General features: G+C 35.6%; 1 protein-coding gene across 9 annotated transcripts in view; it reads right to left on the reverse strand.

Moving 5' to 3' along the window:
• Positions 1-7,833: 7,833 nt before the first annotated feature.
• Cortactin (cortactin) overlaps positions 7,834-21,769 on the reverse strand; it is a 70,158-nt gene continuing 56,222 nt past the window's right edge. For all 9 annotated transcript variants that reach the window (XM_067131200.1, XM_067131198.1, XM_067131196.1 and 6 more), the window contains 3 exons: positions 14,808-14,901; positions 11,591-11,646; positions 7,834-9,155 (listed from right to left, as the gene is read on the reverse strand). In XM_067131200.1, the coding sequence (XP_066987301.1) occupies positions 9,066-9,155; positions 11,591-11,646; positions 14,808-14,901 (240 nt within the window). In that variant the 3' untranslated portion in view covers positions 7,834-9,065. The remainder of the gene's footprint in view (positions 9,156-11,590; positions 11,647-14,807; positions 14,902-21,769) is intronic.

Raw genomic sequence — 21,769 nt, forward strand, 5'->3', positions numbered from 1 at the left:
TGCAGTAAGAATATGGCAATTTTGTCCTTGGAAATATTTTTATTCTAAAATGTTAGTTAGCCTCTAATATTTATGGTTTTTGAGTAAAGAGGGTGCTCACAAGAACAATTTTCTGTGGAACTCCATTTAAACTAACATGAAATGTGATGTTATATCTTGTAATATCTAGTATCTTCAAAATATTGGCTTGCAGTCACTGGATCTTGTAGTAATTTCACATTTTTCATCTACCTGCTTATGTCTAGTACAGTAATGCCTCGATCTTACATGATTCGAGTTGTGGAAATTCACAGACATGCAAACTTTTCATTGGAACCTAACTTATTGTCATAGGTGATTTTATCACAGTTGCGAATCCTGGAGAGAGGAGAGAGAGAGTGTGAGAGATAAGGGTTATCTTTTACTTAAGAGAGTGAAATTATTTACCCGTTACTACAGAGAGAGAGAGAGAGAGAGAGAGAGAGAGAGAGAGAGAGAGAGAGAGAGAGAGAGAGAGAGAGAGAGAGATTCTTACGTTAGATATCAAAAGATGGAAATTCACAGTTTATGAAGGAAAAAGGAAAAATAAAGAAGAAAGAGAGAGAGAGAGTACTAGAAATCCTTCGACATGCTGTGGGCAGTGATTGACATATTTGACACCTTTGCCCTCCCCTTCTCTTCAAAGGTTTCACAAAAAATCAGGAAATCATATTTGTTTGTTTAAAATAGCACATAATTTACTATAGAAATTTATAAATTTTGTTATTATTATATTTAATCTATTAATATTTGAAAATTAGTACTTATTATTTATCATACAAAGCAAACATATACTGAAAATGTAACCATAAAAATGTTTTCATCTCAGTAAGAGAATTTTTATGGTTACATACACAGTACAGTATATGTTTTGTTGTTTTGTATGATAAATGATTTACCTAATAATAAGTACAAATTTTCAAATATAAGATAAAATAATAATAATAATATAATAATAATAATAATAAAACTGTAATTACAAAATTTTTACATTTCTATAGTAAATTATGTGATATTTGAAACAAATATCACAATTTCCCGATCTTTTGAGAAACTCTGAAGAGAGGGGCGAGGACAAAGCTGTCAAATATGTCAATTGTTGCCCACAGTATGTCAAAGGATTTCTAGTACTATCTCCCTCTCTTTCTTTCTTTTTCCTTCAAAAATCATGAATTTCCATCTTTTGATATCTAAAGTAAGAGTAACTTTTCTCTCTCTCTCACTCTGTCTCTAATAATTCATAAATAATTTAACATGATATTTCAAGTAAGAACAACTCTCTCTCGTTATTCTCTCTGTCTCTGTAATAACTGATAAATAATTTCACTCTCTTAAGTAAGGACAACCCTTATCTCTCTCTCGTTCGTAGTTAGCGCTCACACGTTTTAAAGCTTATTGTTTCTCTGTATGTCTTTACCTGTACAGTAGATAGTTTAAATTGATGTAATTTTACCTGTACTGTCTATGAATTGTAAATGCACTCGTGTGGCAAATGTTCCAAAACATTGAGACATTATGAGTTGAATTAGTCCAAATAAAAAACATTGCTCATGAAAAAGCATTTCAGAACAAAGAGAGAGACGTAGAGTAAATAAGTTATTTGGACTAATTCAACTCTTAGTTTTATGTCTCTATGTTTTGAACATTTGCCACTTGAGCGCATTTACAATTCGCAGACAGTACAGGTAAAATTACAGGCAGTCCCCAGTTATCGGCAGCCTCGGTTACTGGCGATCCGGTTTTACGGCGCTTGTCTAGCTTAATTTATTTATAACCAGATTGCCGCTGATAACCGTTATCGTGCCGCTAACCGGGGATCAGTGCTATTATCGCCGATTTTCGGTTGTCGTCATGCTGTCGGGAACGGAACCCCGCCGATAACTGGGGACTGCCTGTACATCAATTTAGTTTATCTACTGTAATTACAGTACTGTGGTAGGACTGGTTGGAAGAGAGTTCTCTTCCAAATCTCAAAAATGTCAACAATTTATTTTTTTTAAGGGTAATGTATTAAGCTTTTAAATTAAATTACAGTAACTTTAATTTTATTTAAAAGTTAGCTTAATAATTTGGGAGCATGAGAAGGGTCATATTTAGTGTTTAAACTTTGGAAATAACCATTTATTAGCATTTTCAGACACCATGCCAAACTTAGGCGAAAATTTGCCTTATGTGAGGGGTTCTGGAACCTAATCACGCGTAAGTTCGGGGTATGACTGTAGTACCAATTGAACATCTTGCATGGCCACGGTGAACAGTGCAGTTATTCTTTGCCAAATTTTTTACATCTTCAGCAGAAAGTATAAACCAGTAAATGAAGTATTTGTGCACTTAGGTTCCTGGGTTACTGTGGGGGTTCCGTTCCAGTGGCCTGCCATAAGTTGGAAATCAGCATAACCCAGAACATCATAAGGAAAAATTTGTAAAAATGAGAGAGATTTATGTAAGCCTGGGGAAAGAAACGGGTTTGTAAGCTTTGTGCTGGTAATAAACTGGTTTTCTCCCCTTCTTATGGTGAACCCTCCCATAGGAGGGACCTCCTTTTAGTGAACCCTCCTGGTGGCTACAGATCCCTAAGCCAGTTTTCTCACCTTGTTAAAGCGCTGGCGAGTTACGGCGCATACAGCGCCAGCGAGATATTGCGCGTACAGTGCCGTAATCTGGATTTTGGCACCCAATTTTTTCATGAATACATTTGAAAGAGCACTGTAAGTATGGAACACCACAGGTCAAGACAGCCATAACCTGGGGACTATTTTTTTTTTTTTTGGCCAAACTAACTACCCTACATAATCATTCAAGATCTTGACCCCCCTCCTAGCTTGTTAAAACCTCATTTGCACTTAAAAGCTATATACATTCTATTTCTTCATCGCAGGTGGCATCCAGATGACAACCAATTTGCTTCCTGCCCCGGCTGCATCTCTACTCAACGGGGAAAACCCCAGAGGAACGTCTAGGTGGCCGGTTTCATCTCAACACATCATCTACGTCACGTCGCCTCCTCCTGCCATCCCCATATAGTTTGCATATATGGAGAGGCTTCCTTCCATGACCTTCAAGATAAACAGGGAAATATGAGTGTTCTTCACACCTAATTTCTTCAAGACCCATACTGCTTGCTTGGAGGGCACACCTCTCCAGTTGATTGTGATTGCAGCAACTTCTGGGGAAAGTCCTGTCAGCTCCAACACCTTCCGCCTCACATCAGGGGTATCGTACTTCTGGATCTTCCTGCGGTCATGTTCTTCTAAAGTGGCGATATTACTGTCTCTGCATATTTGGAGATCCAGGACATGGCTGTTCGTTCCAAACCACACGACAATGTTGGGTTTCCAGCGTCCTTGCGCAGTTGAGATCCGTGGCTCCTTCAGTACCTGGTGGCCTTGATCTTCCAGCCTGCCGACGAGCCAGTTTAAGATGTTATCATGGCGCTTTATCCGCCATGGCTGCATCTGTGGACAGTTCTGTAATATATGATGCAGCGTCCTTCCACGTCTCTTCCTCGTGCGCTTCTTGCCGTAGTTGTCAGTACACCCATCCTCGACTTTACCAGATTACAAAATCGCCCGCCAGGTTCCAAGGCAGTTCCCGCATCTATCCAATTAGCCTTTGGTCCTTTAGCGGCTTCCTTCAATCCACTTCCATCAACTGTAGCATATAGTACTTCCAACGATTTCGAATCTCCTTCTTAGACAACACGCTGTACATTCTGGTGTTTCCTATCTGCTATACTGGCAACTACCGGATCATTTGATTTCCTTAACCTGTCCATTTTATTCTTAACTTCAGTTGGTATACATCGTTTAAAATTTAGGACACCCATTCCTCCATCTTCAAGTGAGGCATAAAGGGCAGCATTCAGGGTGTCTTTAGGCAGATGAAGTGCCTTCTTGATGAACTTGAGAACTTCGGAATCTAGGTCTCTCAGGTGGTGTCCTCTGAGCCGACCGTTTATAGCCATATGTAGAACTCTCAGGATGGCCACCCTCTTCAGTGTCCACAGTTTTTGTTGGGGCTTGAGGGGGGGGCTCTTTGAAGGTTACGTAGGCTATTTTGCAATTTACCAATTGCTTTCTTTCCATTGGTTCTAGTATCTGCTCCTTCTTCGATCCCGAGATCGATACACCTCACCCGTCTTGATTACAGGAATCTTGGTTCCTTGGTACCAAACGGTCTTATGTCCTGGTACCATGTCTTTCTTGCTCTATCCCCGATGATACCTAGGGTGGCGCATTTCTGTAGACCGGGCTCAAGTCCCAGTCTCCCTGCTTCCTCTAGTAGAATCTCTAAAGCCGCTGTTAACCCAACTCGCGTTGTCACCACCAACACAATATCGTCAGCGCAGGCCAAGTACTTGATGTTAGTTCCACCCAGCCTAGCCCCAACTTCAGCTGGTAGTTTGTCCAATGCTGCTTCCAGGGCGATGTTAAAAATTATAGGTGACATAGGATCACCCCGCATAACCCCACGAGTGACCTGAACCTTGTACGAGAGGATCTTTTGTTTTCAATTTTCGGTAGTAATTCGCCAGATAGTTGATGGAATCATCTTCTAGCTGTGGTCATGGAGGACTTTGAGTATGGCCTTATGCCCCACAGAATCAAAGGCTTTCTTAAAATCAATGAAGCCCAAGTATAAAGAACTTGGGTTAGCCTTTGCCTTGTCAATAAGTTCTTCCAAGACCAGCAAGTTGGCACTGACCCCATCCTCGGCCTTAAACCCCTTCTGGCTCGATGAAGTCGGGATCCGCTCCGCCAGCCTTCTTGCTAATATCTTGTGAAGGCCCCGAGTGACCACAGAGGTGACAGTGATGGGTCATGTAGTCACTCGGATCTGTAGGGTTATCTTTCTTTGGAATTAGAGTTGTCCTTCCCAAAGCAGCCATATCCGTTACCAAGTTTCCTTTTAAAATGATGATGTACAGTTGGGCAATCCTTACATTATCTGCTGCTCTTAAATCTTCTGGTCGAACCCCATCAGGCCCAGGCGCAGAATCCAACTTCGTTCTTGACTTAGTCCATTTAATGTCCTCGATAGCGATTTCTTCTACAATAGATATCTTAAGGTTGTTGACATTATCCAGAATCCGTCTTCTCTGTTGATGGTTCACCTCGGGACTACCTCTGGAAAACAATCCTCCCCAGTACTCCTCTGTACCAGGCGGATAGGCAGGATCGGCCAGAGGGTCTTTCCCATCTAAAATATTTGCTGCCATGGTCCCTCGATTTTTCTTCCATTTCCTCTGGATCATGGCATATTCCCTTCTTCTTCTTCTTATTCTTCTTGGGAGGTCCTGGTTGACACTATTCTTCTAAGCGTCTTAGATGGTAGCATTCTCTCTCCGAAGATTTCCTTCCACATAGTACCAACGTCTTCCTCCGTATAGTTGTTAACAAAAGAAGAACTAGAAGACGACGCTGCCCTCGTTGATCCCGGCTCACTCGATGGCTCGGAGTCGTCTCCTGACGAAGAGGGTGCTGATGGTGACGATGGGCATTCCACTTCTCCGCTAACTGACGGTGTTACTACTGTCCTTCCCAATTCCCATTCTTCCAGATAATCATTCATACCATCACGACTCTCCATTTCTATTCCTCTTGTTACCGGGTCCAGCTCTGTACAGAGTACTTTTTTAACTCTAAACTCTTTAGAGTTACCTGGACTTCGTTAATCATGAATAATTTAGAGTTCCCTTGACTTCGTTAACCATGAACGAATAAATAAAAAATAAATATCAGTGGTCATGGTAATGATAGTGGTAGCAGCAGATGAAAATATGGCAAGCTACTGTATCCCCAAATATGACTACATTACAGTAAAGGGTAGACTTGGGACAACTGAACCTCATTCATTCCCATCACACACATTTCAAACAAAAGCAGCTCATGCTTGTGTAAAGGTCGACTGGCCCCACCCCCTGCACTTGATGGAAAAATAAAATTTTAAACAAGACCTTGATCTACACCATTAAATATGGTATACACAAATATGTTCAACAATAAATTCTCCTTGTTTACAGGTATTTCACTGTCTACCCAAAGTGCCTGATGTTATGAAGTAATTTTTAAAAGGTAAATTTATAGAAGTCTTATTACATACAACAATTAAATATAAAATACTTAATCATTAAATTACTTATTACTTTTGGTATAAAATGTGGTACATTCATAATGAAGTAATGTTGATCAATCACAATGTAATTTAAAATGTACTGACAGTTAACTTTGAACTAACTATAGAACCATGGTAATATCATCAGCAAAATCTTGTCCATTAAAGTTTAATGTTATTAAAAAATATCCCCTCTCCCCTCACATCTAACCTATTTGAACTCCACTGTGAGTCTTCAAGTTTAAGTGTATGTACTTTTTTAAACTTCATATAAACATACCAGTATTCACAATGCATCCATAGTCAATAAAACTGTGTAATCACACCAATGAGGCAGATTTCCACCCTCATTCTTGAATTGGTTGTGAAAACTGGATCGGCAAAAAGGTGAAGTTGTCAGCTATACGGAAAGAGAAATGGTAACAAACAAAATTCAGAACACAAAAAGTTCTGCTGCTTGGATGGAGAGCCATGTCAATAACTCCTGAAAATTCCAAAGCTCTGATCGTTCAAAGTGAATCTGATTTTTCACAGATTTTAATGAAGCTATGTTTAATAATCTACAGGTTCACATTTTTGAAAGTCCTGTTATGCTGATGTGTACAGGATGCATATATGCATATATGCAAATACTGTTAAGTAACAGTGTGTTGTATAAGCCTACACATGTTTATGCAAATATACAGTACAGATTACATAGTGAAAAAGTCATCATTATCAAAATCACCACTTTCATATAATTACTTATTTACAGCTAACAATATTGTAGATGCTGGTAACTACAAAAAAGTTATTTTTATAACATCATACAAAATCAGAACAACCCTTCCCTATTAAGATTTAAATTAACTGGTCACAAAAGAATAAGAGTGTCTTCACAGCTAATACATAGTTGTGAGCCTTTTCCTGCTATCTCTATCTTGTGTCCATCCTTCATCTATTTTTTTTGTCCCCATGGCCTTTTGAGTGCAGTCTCTCCATCTTCCCTTAGGCCTTCCTACTCTGTTTCTGTACTTCCATTTCCATGATCTCTCCAGGAACATGTACTGTGTAACTCAAAATCTCTCCTTTTCATGAAGTGACCAAACCATCTCAATCTTGACTACCATCTCAAACATAAATTTTTTTTTTTTTATATTTAAGTGACTAACCCCTGAAGTATTAATTTCTTAACCTATTTTTTCTTGTCCTCCACTCATCCAACTGAGCATACTAATTTCTGCCACTCCTAACTTATTTTGTGATGCCGTTCTAGCCCAAAACATACTAATATTTAATACAGTACCATTAATTAATAAAAAATACCAATGCAGTACAGGCAGTCCCTGAGTTACGATGGAGAACAGTTCCTACCACTTGTTGTAGGTCGAAATTTGGCATAAGTTGGAACAATACGTAATTGGCAGCGCAACACTGGGTTTTCAGGTTTATGTCAGAACCATGGTAATGTTGGGTTGGCATAACGTCAGACTTTTGGGTTTATGTCAGAACTGCAGTAATGCCGGGTTTTCAGTTTTATGTCAGAACTGTTACACTGTTGGAAATTTGGAGTTAAGTCGGAACCAGATTTTTTATGAATACTGTATTTTTTATAGCATCATAAGATCGGAACGACTAGGTCGAGACCGTTGTAAACCAGGGACTGCCTACAGTAATTCATACCAATAATTAATACTCATCATCAATAATAAAATACCAATCATTAATACATACAATAAATATATTTAAGATTAATTATAATGCTAACTGAGCTTGTTAAAGGTAAAACAATATACCAGAAAAACCATGGCAAAAATAATGGTATAAGCATATACAATGTTCTGTATTTGTCTTAAGTTTTTGTCCTTGATTACTTTACTCAATACCAAGTGCATTAATTTCATGGTGCATGAAAAACCTAATTTTCACACAGCCTAAAAGATACATACTTGCTAGATATGAGTTCACTGTATGTAAACTACAAAAAACATGAACAAAAATAACAGCACCACTATATAACTTGAGTAATTTTAAGCTCCTATAATATTTCTTTATACCCATGAAAAATTATAGGTTTAAAAATGACTTCACCTCTTGTGATATACTGCTGCATATGATCACACAAACAGATAAGCTTTCATATTTTTTACAAACCACATCCAATGGATCCTTGAATGTCAAAGTTAGGACAGAGCAGAGGGTAAGTTCCACTCTACTACGCACCTGAAGGTGCACTTTTGGGGCGATATTAACCCTGAGGTTTCAGGGTTTTCTGCTGTCTTTTACCACCTAAGTATAGGGTACTGTATATTGCATAACACTATATCCTCAATGCAGGTCATTTAGGATACATCATTTTCCTATTTATAAAATAGTAACCATTTTAAAATCTCCAACAATGTGGGAATTGATCAGGTGCTAATCCAACAACAACAATAAAACTATATAGCTATTATATACAGTACACCACTGAGCTATAAAAGGATGCTGGGAGTTTCCTGAGGATCTATTTTGAAAGCTTACTTCTGTTATTAATAAATCTTAATCTAGTTTGGCTTCAACAATGTTTACGAGGGTACACTACTAAGTCTACAAATCCATAGATAAAACAATGGATTGACTATTATCTTACTAGGAAGCAGAATTAGGGTGGAAGATCTCAATATTTTACACTTATCCATGGTTATACTTATATAACACTCGCATTGTCATGAAAAATTTATCTTTTTTTAAATTCTCACAAAATTTTCTTACTTAAAAATTCTATAAAATTCATTCTCTAAAATCAAAATAATTGATTCCAACAATGATCTAAAAATTTGCTTTTAATGCAACAAAGTTGCAAGTACATTTATAATGTACTGTATACACTTCTTTAAAAAAAAAAAAAACCTTAAAACTATCTTTTGTCATCTACCTCTGGGATGCTCTATGGCTTCCCAGATTCTTATGCCTCACTGTGTAGGACTATGGAGCTGTACATAATTGGCAGGGAATAGACCATATTGTCCTTTACACCATCCTCTCCACCATCCTTCATCAATCTGAAATGAAAAATGTTATATTTTTCTTTGCGAGTTTAACCTAACGCTGAGCTTCAAACTAAACTAATGGGGTTGGTTTCAATACTAATTAATAGAAACTATCAAATTTTTAATGAAACCAAGAAGGAACAGGTAAAGAGCGACTATTTTCTTTCTCAGTACAGTCCCTCCTGTGCTTTGGAATTCACTTTCTGCTTCTTCTTTCTCTACATGGAAGGTCTAGTGCTCCCTTTGGGATTATACCCCAACTTTTATCTACAATTTTACTTCAATTGCTTTCATCAGGTCTGGAATAGGAAAGAGCAGTACAGTATATTGACTTTATCATTGGCACTGATCCTGTTTAGGAGGGAGAATGCAGGATGATAAAGCAGCAAACAACTAAATATTTATGCTATTACTACAGCATTAATCAAAGTTGAAAACTTAAATCTAGCTTGTTCACAAAATAAGTCTATCATTGATGGGGTGGGGATAGAAGTTCAGTACAGTGGTCTTGTGCCAAACTGGCTTGATATCTACAGCAAAGGCACTTTATTTTCTCCTGATGATGATTATAAGGTAGCTTCATCACATAACTGAGCAAATGGCATCTTACATTATCTGGAAAAAAAGTTATTATGGACCATTTTCTTTTAAATGCTTGAAAGTTAGATATTTTTTTCTTCACTGGTCCTAATGATTTTCATATTTGTGAATACATATCAAATGAATTAAGCAGCTTGCAGTTGTGTCCAGTGGAATCTCAAAAGTTAATAACTATCATACCTTACTATCATACCTTTTGGCTAATATTTTACACAAGTTAAAGAAAAAAAAGCAGGAAAAGACGTACATGTAGTGCTTGAGTTATGATAATTCGCCTTGCGCTAATTTGATTTTGCGATGGGATTAGCAATTAATACCAATACAACAAGATTTTGAAAATATTTTTAAATTTTGCGCACGATGGGTGCAGGCAACGAGAGGGACCAAATTACAATAGACTAACTTCTTGTCCTCCATCTCTTTATCCCATCTTGTTAAATAAGTTAAAAAGCAAAAGAGAATGATGACACTATTGTCAGTAACGTTATACTCGTGTAAATGAGTACAGCCATATACTGCTAAATTTAGACTGCAAGTTGTAGCTAAAGCTGAGAAAACAATGTTCAAGCTGGTAATTACTATAAATTGTCACGCATTGGCAACATGGATGAAACTCTTGTAAACTTTGATGGCCCATCAAACTCGACCATAAATAAAATTGGAGAGAAAAGTATTTAATCAAAACTAATGGGCATGACAGAACATATTTTACTGTTGTTTTCACACCGATAAAAGATAGATACGTAAAGCTCGTATTATGATGAAATCAAGTGAAAATAGCAAACGGAATCTCTTTACTTTTTTTACACAAAAAACATGGCCAATGCCATCTAGTAACAAAAAACTAAATTTAGTTCACAACAAGACGTACTTAAGTCATATTTCGACTTAACACTTCATATAACAAAAAATAACCTTGTCTCATGTAATTAAAGTAAAGTATCTAGAGATTCATTTACCCTAACTAGAAGCAAGAAAACTACTCTGAATTGAGTTAAATATGGCAAAATAAACTCCCCATATAACTGCCTGCAGCTGATTTCCAAACCAAAACATTGATTGCTATGTTCATATTTTATGATACAAGAGAACTGTAATATGATAATATACATACAATATTATTGGATACAGTAAAGGAAAACATAACTTTTCAAAAGGTCCATGGAAAAGATGCATATTTGTTATGTTCATATTTTATAATATGATAGTATTATTATGTAAATATTACATAAGCTAATTTTATATCTCGTGTATGAAGTGACCCTTTAAAATTAGCTTCAAAAGTCGCATGTTATGCAAGCATATATGGTAAACTCTTTAAAAGTAAAATTTGCTGTTCCAATTTTGTTATGCATAACCATCAGCAGCCTGACACCGTTCAAGTATGCCAACAACTTACCAAAATACCCTTACAGTGCATGTATGACTCTTGTTTGTGTTATTGAATTTCTTTTTGTACTGAATTATCATAGTCAATCTGCACTGAACCTCCAGAATTAGATGATTTTAACAATTACTATTCCAAACATGTACAGTATAGAGTATGCTGTATAGTGTAGGCTAGGCTACTGTATACTGTATGTATACTATATGCCATAGTATAAGATAGACTAATTCTTGTTTTTGTTATTCAGTTTCTCTTTGCACTGAATTATCATAAGTCAATCTGTATGAACCTCCAGAATTAGCTGATAATAATGACTATACCTGTATATGTATAGAGTATACTGTATAGTGTAGGCTAGGCTACCATACTGTACAAGTATAGATGGTACTGAATACCTTAGTGTAGGCTAGGCTAAATTCGGGAATGATGGAGTTTTTGGGATAATATGAATACCACTCACTTTTTCAATGTTTGTCACAATGTCGTCTGGATCAAAGGAGAGTTCATCTGTATCCACTGAAATGAAAAATACAAAATACTTTATTTTTGAGAATATGAATTGCAGGGGAAAATACTAATTTTAATATAGTAAAATATTAGTTTCTTATGTATTAGTGTGTTACTGTGCAGTGGCACCTAAACTTGACACACAGTTGTAGGGTCTGCCCCTCCCAATAAGTATTAAAATCTGTTGCACAATGAAGACTGGCATGTAGCCAACACAAAACAGTATGGAGCAATTCACCTAACTCATAAATAACTAATAGCTTATTGTAACTAATATTCTGTAATTTTAATTCAATTTAAAATATCAATTTGCTTATCACTTAATTTTGGAGAAATAACCACAAAAGAATTGCTTCTAAAAATACATACAATACAGTATTGTACAGATCAGCCTAACTAAAAATTAGCAGGCTGCAGTAGTTCCACCAACTTATTGGGTATGCTTGTAAGATATATAAAACACTTCACTGTCTGTATTTTAAATTAACACATAAGTTTAAAACCCTTTACATTTACTGCGAGTCTGTCTCTTACAGTATTTTTATTGACATGTACTAAATGCAATACAGTAATGTAGTGTGAAAGACATAAATTTTTTAGGTCAACTGTGCATTTACTAAGGTTTTTTTTTTACTATTCTCTGTCAAGATTCTACTTTTGAATAAAGAAAAACTCAGAGAGAGAGTGAGAGTGCAAACTCACAGTAAGGTGGTAGTTTACCTCACATGATGCATGAGTGCACAAATATACTGTACATGCAAACATAGACAAAAATATATAACCCTATATTACTGTATAAGTACAATATCATATTGCAGTGAATAAATGTCAATATAATACTGTAACAGAGAGAGAGAGAGAGAGAGAGGTGGATGGTAAGCGCGAAGTGTTTTGTAACTCGTTAAAGCACACACAAAGATGTTTGTGGTCTTTTTTTATATTGCATGATTTTTTTGTATTTTACATATCTTGTAAGCATACCCAGAAAGTAAGTACTGTAGAACTACTGCAATCACATACATTACGTGCTGAATTTATCATGATGCACATGTGTATGTATACAGAGAGAGAGAGAGAGAAGGGGGGGGGCCACCACAGTACATGCATGGCACTTTAGTGCTATGTAACATGATCCTCATGTATGTATATATATGAAGGCATACACACAAAGATTGACTGATTATGGTTACTAAAACTGGCATTACAACATATATGTTATTGATGCTGTAATAAAATAAAATAGGAAATTAAAAAGGGAATAAATTTAAAAGGGGTTTTGAATAAGAAGTATCTAAAAATATATATATATATACCATATACTGTATAATCATACCTGTAAATACATATATACAGTAAACCCCTTATTGCAGGGATGCGTACCACACCCCCCCCATTAATAGCTAAAATCTGCGAATACTTGAAACCCCTCTAAAAATGCTTAGAACTGCCTATTTTTAAAGTTCAAACACAAAAAAACCCTCTAAAAATGCTTATACTAAAATGCTTATACTTGAGTATTTTAATAGTTTTATCACAAAAAGTGCATTTAGTCATGAAAATACAGTAATTAATGAATATTTCTCAGTGAAAAATACCACGAATGGGCGAATTTTTCATGAATGATGTGTATATACGTTTTGCACAGAAATCCGTGAATAGGTGAGTCCGCGAGTAATGAGACCGTGAATACGGGGGGCTTACTGTACTATGCAGTACACAAATACAAAATGATTTAAAATTTGTTGAGGAGGCCCGCTTCCCTAAGAAAAATATATAACTGGTCTATAATACAATCCTCCCTAAGAATTGTAGCATGGATAAAATGTCCATCTGTCATGTCCCCAAGAAAGGAACCTACATCTTAGATCCCAAATGGACTGAGACATTCCATATATAAATATATATATATATATATATATATATATATATATATATATATATATATATATATATATATATATATATATAAGCACTTGCAGTCAACCGAAAATCATACCAGAGACTCCACTAGATGGAGGGGATACTGATGACATACAGTAATACCTGGACCAATTTTGTCAGGTCTTTTTAAAAAAGGGAGTTGGGTCTGCTATTATATTTTCTTAAAACAACTGCCAAATGTTTTAATTTTTTCATTACATGAACTTAGAGGACCTACTTATGTTCATATTCTCCTATTTTCATTTCTATAAGTCTTTAATATAAGAATGATGTTTATTTCTCTGTTACTATTTCATATATATATAGAAAAAGGATTTTGACAAAGGAAAAATCTATATATATATATAAACTTCATTCTATATGGGTGCTATGGATATATATACCTCTCTGTTGGGACTTTTGACATTGGGAATCTCTATAGGATAAGGTTCCGTGTTTTTGTACACACTCCACACACACACACACACACACACACACACACACACACAAAATCACACACACATACACACACACACACACACACACACACATATATATATATATATATATATATATATATATATATATATATATATATATATATATATATATATATATATATATATTATTAGCCTAAAAGCAACTGCAGGGCCCGGCTTGACGCTAAAACCTTGTACAGGGTGTGCACACTATACAGACAAAAGGATGAAACACAGCCAAAGAAGGGAGATGACTCGGTGAATGTGCAAAAGCAGATGCGTGTGCAGGCACAATGGAATGGTCAGGTCAACCCAGGTTGCCGGCGACGTAGGCTTAACAGTTAGTATTTTTTTTTTTTATATATTATTCCATGACAGCCAAAGTGTGCTAAACACAAGTACTCCATACTGTATATGAAAATGTAGGTTTGTATTTGTTTAGGAACAAACAAAATTTCCAAGATTATGATCAAACTTTGGGTTTGTCAGTAAAAGACAGACATGCTGAAGAGTCTTACTCATCAGTATCAAATAACTTTTAAAGAACCCATGCAATACATACAAAAAAGAATGAAATAAGATGAAATAAAGCAATACATAATATGTAATGGAAGTGAATGTGCTGATGAGTTTTCTGTATTGATTTATGTGTGGGTTTGCAGCAGTGGAGATTTGAGCCAAATTCTTCTTATATGTTGTGCACTGAGAAAAATGTACTGTAAATATAAGTAAAGGCATGCAATAAACATCAAGATTACAGTTGTCACTTACTGGCCTGGTAATCATATAGAGCAAATGCTGTGATACCCATTCCTTCATCTGGAGATATGCTCTCAGGTGACAACTCATTTCCATCTTGGGGTCCCTAACAAAAAGGAATGTAAAGGGGTAAGAATTCCATTGAAATAACCTGCACAATATTAAATACGTGTAATGAATATACATAGTTTGCACATTAAAAAATATCTAAACATTTAGGTATTGAAAATCAAAATTAGAAAATTATTTAGGATGAAGTAAATCACTTATTTATGCAGTAGCTGCCATTTTAAGCCTCTGTCTTAAGGAAATAAAACATAAAATGGGAAAAAAGTACACAAGATACATTCAGTTTCTTATACATCAAATGCAGGACAGGTTTACTCAAAAGTACTGAACATAAAAGACAATTTAACATCACCATGCAATAATTATGTCATCAGCAGTACAATATACTTACAAAACATATTTACTACTGCAAGCACAAAAAATATCCCTAAAAAATAAAGTTTTTGATAACCACACAATGGTAAAGACAATATGACATCAACAGTTAAAAACACAAAATAATTTCCAGTTGATATCCCTTTTTGTTATCAACAAACCAACATATTCCCATAAGGCACATAAAAAAAATACTTGCAGCAGAGAGAAAAAGAAAAAACTTTCATTACATTGTACATGGAATGATGAAACATGTATAACCTTTTCAGGTATTAACAGATGGTTGTGAATTTGGTTTATGCAAACCTCAACCGCCTTCATTCAACCTAGGAGAAGGCTTTCAACATTAAAGTTTGGATGTTGAAATAAATTTTAATAACATTCACTGAAAGCCAACCAAAAATTTAGGGCAAACTTAAGTTATGGTAATCTGGATTCCTCAATAGACAAAACTATAGTCTTCTTACTGTAGTTCAAATGCAGTACAGTACAGGGTATTATGAATAACAGGTACATAATAAAATAAAAATGTCTAGAATCCTTAAAACACTGACAGTATGTTCCAATGCATATACCAAAGAATATAAATACTTCAACTTCACTTCTAGCTGGTGATGAGAACAGACTACTATAGCAGACAAAGAGACCTGCTCGATAAGGGCATACAGTGCACCATAATTAGATTTTTAAACAACTTTTGTTTTTTGGTATGTGCTGTAAGGAACATACTTACTAATACCTTCTATGCTGGTCTAGACAGAGAGGCCAAATGTCAAGCCATAACATTCAATATCATTCTTGGGTTGGGAAAGCCATCTTTCACACCCATAGTTCTCACTTCTTAACTCGGTCTGGGACCAGAGTTGTAGGTCAATTGCAAAAGTAGTGCTTCAAGAACTGTATGTGTAATTTACTATAACTGCATCTATGACAAATAATGTTTAAAAATGTTTGGCTGTGTCTGTATACAAGAAAAGTATATTAATCAACTAGTAATAAATAATAGTAATTTTGGAGTGAGGTGTGTAACTCCTGAATTAAAAGGCTGCAATATCCTTACAACTGATACCTGTGGCTTCATTTAAACAGATTATCAAAACTTACAATTTATTTTAATATAACAATTACAGATGTGTTCAGAGCTTAACACCAACCCTGGGCATCTATTATGGAGCCATACAGACTACTAAGATTTTGATATCGATTCTGACTGCTTAAGTTAAATGTGCATTGGGCAGCTGACATCAACGTGTTCAAGGATGAAATCAAAATATATGACAAGCGTTAATGAACCATAATCCTACCCAATACTACCAAGAGTATCCAGGTACATTATTTCTGAGGTATTGTTTACCCATTGTAACACAATGCTGACTGGTTGACATTTTAAAACTTGAAGAGTTAACAAATTATTTGTTTCATAACAAACCCATAACTTACAGTATAATTTTTTTTTCTTCAAAACATACTAAAACAAATCTTCTTCTAACTGAGACAATGGCAGGTTAGCAGATCCCATGTGCAGTAGCACCTAGTAGGCTCCAGATGACAGTTCAGTACAGTACATCCTTCATATTCAGTAATTTTTCTGAAGTTCTTTGCATATAAATATTTTTCACGTATATAGTTGGGGTTACTGTCTGATGACAGTGCCGTTTTCCTTGGGTGGTAGTACCACAAAGTGTAAATACCTGTAGTACTTGAACTGCTATTCAATCCTTAGGATAAGATATCATTAAACTTGCTTTTGTTTTTTAACTTAGGCTCAGCTTAGTGACCATAAAGTTCAGCTTTTTTGTTTTTGGTTATAAACCTTAGTGACCATAAAGTTCAGCTTTTTTGTTTTTGGTTATAAACCTATCAATATTTTCGTAACCTTTGGCTGTATCTAAGAGTAAGAGATTTTTGATGTCTGAGATACATTACAAGAGCAAATAGGAAAAAATGGGAGCTGGGAACATTGTTGCGATAAGTGGGCAATTATAAAAAATAGAGCACCTCTGTTACTGTGAAGGAAGAGATGAGAGAGCAATAAGAAAGAGATTAACTGTTCATGGATAAAATGTAGAAGGACAGCTACATTACTGGTTCATGAAAAATGTCCCATTAGCAAAGACTTCTAATGAGTACATAAGGCTTGTCGACCATACAGTCTTAAAGAGTTATAGCCAGGTACTGTGAGATCATATATTGTTAATAAGTTGTTGGTGGAGAGATGTGGTATCAAGAAGCTGGACAAAAGACTTGAGATCTCAAAGACTCAGATGGTTTAGGCATGTGATGAGAAGATATGAGGAACTGTTGGTCCGAAAAGCTGTAAATATGTAGGTAATACAAAGACGGGTAGGAAGGCCCATTAAACTGTAGCAAAAGGGGGTATATGAAGACCTAGACCAGAATAAGGTTGCCTCAAGGATGGAGAGCTCATTTCATGTCTTGCCACATGAAGAGGAAAACTGATGTAAAAAATAATGATGATGATGATTTTGGCTCTATCAGCCTAAGTATCTAAGATAGAGTTAGGCTACACAATTCTATACATTTCTCACTGACACTTGTACCATATATAATAGTCTTGCATCCAGCAGGTACAGGATTTCTTTCCTTATCACTGTCAGAGACTATGAATCACAGCATATGCAGTATATATTTTTCAGTTCCCCAAACTTTTGCAGTTAGTCCATTTTCATTTACAAGCTAATTAAGGTAAATGTTTTTGTGTAAAGGCTGCTTTTCATTATTACTACTTTAATTATTTTGCATGGATTAATGCTGCAATAATGGATAAACAGAAAAGGATAAGGGTAAGAGAGGATGTCCAGGTTTCCAAGATAAAACCCCATAATTCATAAATGGCTGCCTTTACTTGAGGCCTTATGTATTGTGGTCAGCTTCTCATGGAGAGGCCTGTTTACCTAACTTAATTTGCTCTTCCTGTGTGGACTGGACAAATTATCAATGGAAGGAATACAAAAAGCAATGGCAATATAAGAGATGATCCTTCATGAAAATTTTCCCTCCTCAGTTCCAGATTCAGTGGTATTTCTTGCCACTCAAGGAGATCAGATTGCTTCTTCTCTCACTCCCCTAAACATGTTAATTTCCTCCTGCTATATGGCCATGATGTATCTTCCTTAGCTTCTATATAGAACTGAACCACATTAGCACTTTGGTACCAAGCAGATTCACTCATAGTCATTCAGCTACAATTAAGGAAGCACTAGGGCCGATCTCTTGCTGATGGTTCAAATTGCCAATCAAAGGGACTAGAGCTGTTCAGTAGTCTTGTTACTAGGTCAATCATGTTTCAAGAACCTGATCAACTGTTTTCTAGAGATCTGGAGTTGCTCAACAGCACGGGCACAGAGCAACATTTAACTCTTTTCACTCTAAGCCTTTTACTACAGAAAACACAAACACTCACTGGCTTCAGGATCAAGCTGCCATTTTATCAGATCCTCCTACAGAGGACCTGACATACTCTTTGGTTACACATCTAAACTCTTTGGTTACACATCTAAGCCAGTGGTATATAAAAATCATAAAGTTTAGGCTCAAGATCCAAAACTATTAGAGGTAGGACAACTGAACTGCCTACAGTCAAACACTGATATTGTTTGCCAGTAATTTGAGCTACTCTTGAGACTTTAGAAGGTGGATTTCTTGGTTTCTTAGACCAAGAACCAATTAAAATCCCAAAAATTCTACCTAGAAGAATTTCTTCTTAGGATCAGGCTTTGGAAGCAATTCCAAAGTGAAGCATTTTAAACAGGCTTCTTTCATCTCCAAATTCCATAGGGATAGCTTACACATCTCTAGTTCCTAAGAGGGAAATATCCCCATAACCTGAGACCAGATAGGCTCCTACTTCCTTGGATAGGTAGGATCTCTTGGATCCAATGTCTTCTTAGATTCATAGAATGATAAAAAATGTACATTATGTTATACAGAAGAGTTAAGGTGATATATATGTGACGGCTTTATTAAGGCATACAATAAAGAAATGCCTTGCCCCTATCTTACAATGCTGCTATTTTTACTTGCTACTGCAAGTAAAAGTGAAATCAGAGCTAGAGGTGGCTGTCTGAGCTACATATCCAGGCATGGGGATCAACATAGTAGAAACCATGGTTCAATCTACAGAAGACAGAAAGAAAGATTCTTTGGAGTATTAGAGGAAATCTTGCTGAGCCAACTTCTCCTCATGAGCCTATGGAGAAGACAGCCTCTTACAATCTATTCACAGTTAGTTCCTATAACTACAACATCATGGGCCTGCAGCAATCCAGTCTGAGTAATCTCTGTTACAGATCATGGATGATACACTAACATCTGATATTGGTGGGAGAAGGACTGCTTAGAAAAGGATTCCAATCTAAGAAAAGGAGCAGGAACTAGTTCCTACTCCATCCTGCTCTACAGGTCTTCCTCTCCAGATACTTCAACAGAGGGTTTGGGCACAATTCTTTGAAGACAATAGTACCCATTCCAGGAGGCTGTCCATGAACCAATTTGTTTCTCAACCAAAGTAATTTTTCCAAAAAGATACAAGGTAAAATGGATTAATCTGTTCCACACCCCCCCAGGTGACTGCATATTTAAACTTTTATAACAACAACTCGCTAAAATTGCACGCAACAACGAAATGTGTAAAGTACAAAATTAAGAGATGAAATTTCAAGATCATAACATACTAACCAAGTAACTTTTTTCAAATCTAGTACAGCAGAGTATCAAAACCTGGATTAGATCTAGATTTTAATGGGCTCCATGAACATTCACATATCCCAGCATAACTATCGAACTCTAAATTTTACCTCTCAAGCCATTAAACAAAACAATTTGTGAACGAGTATAATTGAAAATAGGACTTGTTCATAAAAAGGGTATGAGCCCGTTAGCTTAGCAGACTAGCTTCTTTTCCTTCTTGATTTTTTTTTTTTTGGTATAAAGGTACATGGAGTTTTGATCTCCAAGGATTGGTGTATAGTAATTCCTTTGGACAAATATATATATATATATATATATATATATATATATATATATATATATATATATATATATATATATATATATATATATATACATACAGTAAACACCCCAGATTCGCATTCTCACAATTAAAACTCAGCGATTCATGAATTTTCTGTGGAACCTATCTATAAATAATTATGCAGGAAAACTCACTCCTTCACAGATTTTTCATAGAGCAATATTCTATAATTTTCATATTATTTTCGTGACTAAATACTGTACTGTACTATATATACATTTTGATTAAATAATGATATACAGTAATAATTTTCAAATAATATCAAGCTTCATCACAAAAGGTGCATTCAGTCATGAAAATGAGATGAAATACAGTAATTAGTGAATATTTCTCAGTGAAAAAATATCATGAATGGGCGGATTTTCAGCGCATAATGCGTATATATGTTTATAGAGAAATCCATGAATGGGTGAGACTGGGAATACAGGGGTCTACTTTATATACATATATATATATATATATATATATATATATATATATATATATATATATATATATATATATATATATATATATATAACATGTTTTATATATAACATGTTTTGACGTAGGAAAAACCAATTTTTGGTAGCCGATGTGTCTTCAGAGGAGTTACACTCTCAATGGGCCCTCCAGGGCTTCATAAGACAGAACTACCAATTACAAAGAATTCATTTATAGTTGGTCTTGCCCAGAATAGTGCTTGTTGTCACAGTGATAGAACATAAAGTACTCAGGGCAGGAGGGCTCTATCTCCTATCCTGCAATGACTGCCTTGGCTCTCACTACGTCTCACCTGCACAAGATGTGACAACAACATAAGTTGGCGGCCATCTCCATTAGACTCTGGTCTGTCTAAGAGTTCACTAGTCCCCGGGTTGTGGAACAAATTTTTTGAACCCACTTTATGTCTATGCAAGTCAACATTAAGAGTTGGAAAAATAAATTTAACTGATGGAATATCTATCCAAGAGTTTGAGATTGGAGCCAGCACCACAAACCCACAGTGGAGAACATTACTCCAAACAAGGAAGATTAAAGGAGTTAAAACACTTAAGGTATAATAGGTTCATCTCCACTCATTCTAGAATATTTCTGCAAGAAACAAACCTTGAGAAACAGAGGAAGCAATATTATGTATATGCTTTTCAAAAATCAATTTCTTATCAAAGGTTACACCTAGAATCTTCAAAGTCACTGACATTTAAAGCTATACTGATATCATTTAAATAACAATACGGATGGCAAAGACAAAAGTTCTCTGGATCGACTACCACAATTTGAGTTTAGTATAAGCTTCATACCCTAAAGCCTACTTCACTCATGAATACATGGCAGATCTCTAATCAAGGATTCTGTTAATCTAGGCACCCTGGCTTCTATTATTTTATAAATAGGTAATTTCTTACTGTAATATTTTGTACTGTATTATTTCTGTTATAATATTTTGTACAGTATTATGTATGTTAATTCCAATTTCATTCTCAATAAGTAAATA

This window comes from Macrobrachium rosenbergii, chromosome 29 (assembly GCF_040412425.1).
Source record: "Macrobrachium rosenbergii isolate ZJJX-2024 chromosome 29, ASM4041242v1, whole genome shotgun sequence".
NCBI lineage: Eukaryota > Metazoa > Arthropoda > Malacostraca > Decapoda > Palaemonidae > Macrobrachium > Macrobrachium rosenbergii.